The sequence below is a fragment of the Zingiber officinale genome, chromosome 11B, assembly GCF_018446385.1.
Source record: "Zingiber officinale cultivar Zhangliang chromosome 11B, Zo_v1.1, whole genome shotgun sequence".
NCBI lineage: Eukaryota > Viridiplantae > Streptophyta > Magnoliopsida > Zingiberales > Zingiberaceae > Zingiber > Zingiber officinale.
In genome coordinates this window covers 84,299,293-84,301,429 of record NC_056007.1, presented here as the reverse complement: position 1 = coordinate 84,301,429, position 2,137 = coordinate 84,299,293, and the positions used below count along the sequence as shown (strand labels likewise).

Genomic DNA, 2,137 nt, shown 5'->3' with positions numbered 1-2,137 from the left:
CTCTTCCCGTGTCATCCTTCTCGCTAGCTGCGTCTTCCGCTCGACTTCCTGTACTCCTAAGTTCCTGCACACTTAGACACAGGGATCAGAAAACAAACATGACTTAACCTAAACTTGGTTGATCACATCAAAATAACCACTGGGTCCAACAGATGAAACTAACTGGGAAAAAAGGGCACGCTTGATCGATGAGACTGACCTTCTAGAAGAACTAGCGGCGTTACAATGACAAAGCCCGCCCAGGTGATCTGCCCAGACCAATTCTAGGCTGTGAGCAATGGTCGTCAACTGGTACATCGTCGCCTCGAACTAATTTCTCTTTCTCTCGTGTTTTTTATTTTTTTTTTCCACTGTAAATTCAAGACTTGACTCCATCAGCCGCTGGGCTATAGCCCAGGTAAGTCATAACCTGGCTCCACCCTTGGCGACGTAGCAAGGAGCCAACTCTTCCCTGATCTCAACCGGATCAGTCTACGTATAAACAAACTAATTATCCAAAAGCAAACTAGCTGCAAATAAATCTTGTCCACAAAACCCCACATGTCTAACGATCACTTCTCCAACTTAATTAGTCTTTTACAGCGATAGAACAAAACTTAGTAGGAACAATTCTACACGCGAAATATATCAATTATTTTGGTGAAACAAAATATTGCAAATTTTCCCCGCGGCACTTGATTAACGCTTAACACAATCTACGCACATAATTATCCCTTAATACTACTAATCGCATCAGGTGGCTTGGACGGCCTTGGCCATGCCATAGGCGGCGGCGGAGGCGGCGGCGCCTATTAATGCGGTCTGGAACGAGCTCATCAGCGGGCGGTCGCCGGTGAAGTGCCCCTTCACGTATCCGAAAAAGAGCAGCGCCGCCAGCGTCACGCCGATGGACGTGAGCATGGCCTTCATTGCGGTGGGGATGAAGACGTAGGGCAGCAGGGGCACCACGCCGCCCACCATGTAGGACAGGGCGATCGTGAGCGCGCTCTGCAACGCCCTCTTCGGATCTGGCTTCTCCAATCCCAGCTCGAATCTGAAATTTGATTTAATGACCAAATTATACGATGTAATCGATTATTGAACATGAACAAATTATGAGTCAATATCGAGCTGAATAATAGTATTATACTTCATCATGAACTCGAGCCAGGCTTGCGGGTTCTTCCGCAGGGAGTTCACCACCGGGCCGTACTCGTGAGGCTCCAGGCCATACTGCGACAGGATCTCAGCGATCTCCGCCGCCTCTGCGAAAATGATGTACGACCGCCAGATAAGCATCCAACGGCAAGAATTCATCCAACTTAGATGTGAACCTACCGGTGTCAGGGACGGCGATGATCTCCTCCTGCTCCCGCTTGAGTTCCCGCGAGTAGTGATCCGCCTCACTCTTCGCCGCTAGATACCTGCCACGTGGGTAAATCGTCAGACGCCCAATAAATACATCTTCTTTCAATTATACTTGTGAAGTCACCGACCCGCCTAGGCCCATGGATATGGCGCCAGCGGCGACCTCAGCGAGTCCAGCAGTGAGGATGATGTAGGAGGGAGCGTTGGCGCCGGAGAGTCCGGCGGCGAGAGCAAAGGGGACGGTGAGACCGTCGGAGACACCAATGATGACGTCGCGCACGACATTACTAGCGGTGAAGTGCTTCTCCTGGTGGTGCACCAAAAGCTTCTCAGTGGCAACGCCGTCCGCCGCCGGTGATTTCGACAGGTTCACCACCCATCCATCTTCCGGCGCCATTAGATATATATATCGAGGAAGATTAGTTTAATTAATCTTAATCAAAACGAGGGCGAGAAGCTAATTACGAAGCCACGGTAGGGAGAGGAAGGAGTGTACTTATAAGAGGGAGTTATCAAAAGGGACGAGAATAGCACTCATATCACAAATATGCCACTATCGGAATCAAATAATGTTTATCGAATACAGAAAATCGGGTTCCTCGAGTGGCGCGAAAGGACCACTGTAAAACAAACAGAAGGCGCGTGTTCGCCACGAGACAGCTGACACACGCAGATGCGATATGCTTTGGTGCTGCCGCTCGCTCCATCACACTCAATCAATGCATGCCGCGAGCACATGGAGCATCCACCGCGACCGAGCAGGCAAAACAAACAGACAAACAAATGCAGC

General features: G+C 50.0%; 1 protein-coding gene across 1 annotated transcript; it reads right to left on the bottom strand.

Moving 5' to 3' along the window:
* Nucleotides 1-568: 568 nt before the first annotated feature.
* On the bottom strand, nt 569-1,812 carry LOC122034476 (vacuolar iron transporter 2-like). Its single transcript, XM_042593742.1, has 4 exons — nt 1,476-1,812; nt 1,318-1,403; nt 1,130-1,244; nt 569-1,033 (listed from the first exon to the last, which is right to left on the bottom strand). The coding sequence occupies exons 1-4, from the start codon at nt 1,742-1,744 to the stop codon at nt 733-735; spliced, it is 771 nt and encodes a 256-aa protein (XP_042449676.1). The 5' UTR covers nt 1,745-1,812; the 3' UTR covers nt 569-732.
* Between the last annotated feature and the right edge of the window lie 325 nt (nt 1,813-2,137).

Coding starts and splice junctions, on each gene's coding strand:
- LOC122034476 (XM_042593742.1), bottom strand. CDS start 1,744: ATGGCGCCGGAAGATGGATGGGTGGTGAACCTGTCGAAATCACCGGCG. Junction 1,245..1,317: donor CATCGCCGTCCCTGACACCG/GTAGGTTCACAT, acceptor TCATTTTCGCAG/AGGCGGCGGAGATCGCTGAG. Junction 1,034..1,129: donor TGGCTCGAGTTCATGATGAA/GTATAATACTAT, acceptor ATCAAATTTCAG/ATTCGAGCTGGGATTGGAGA.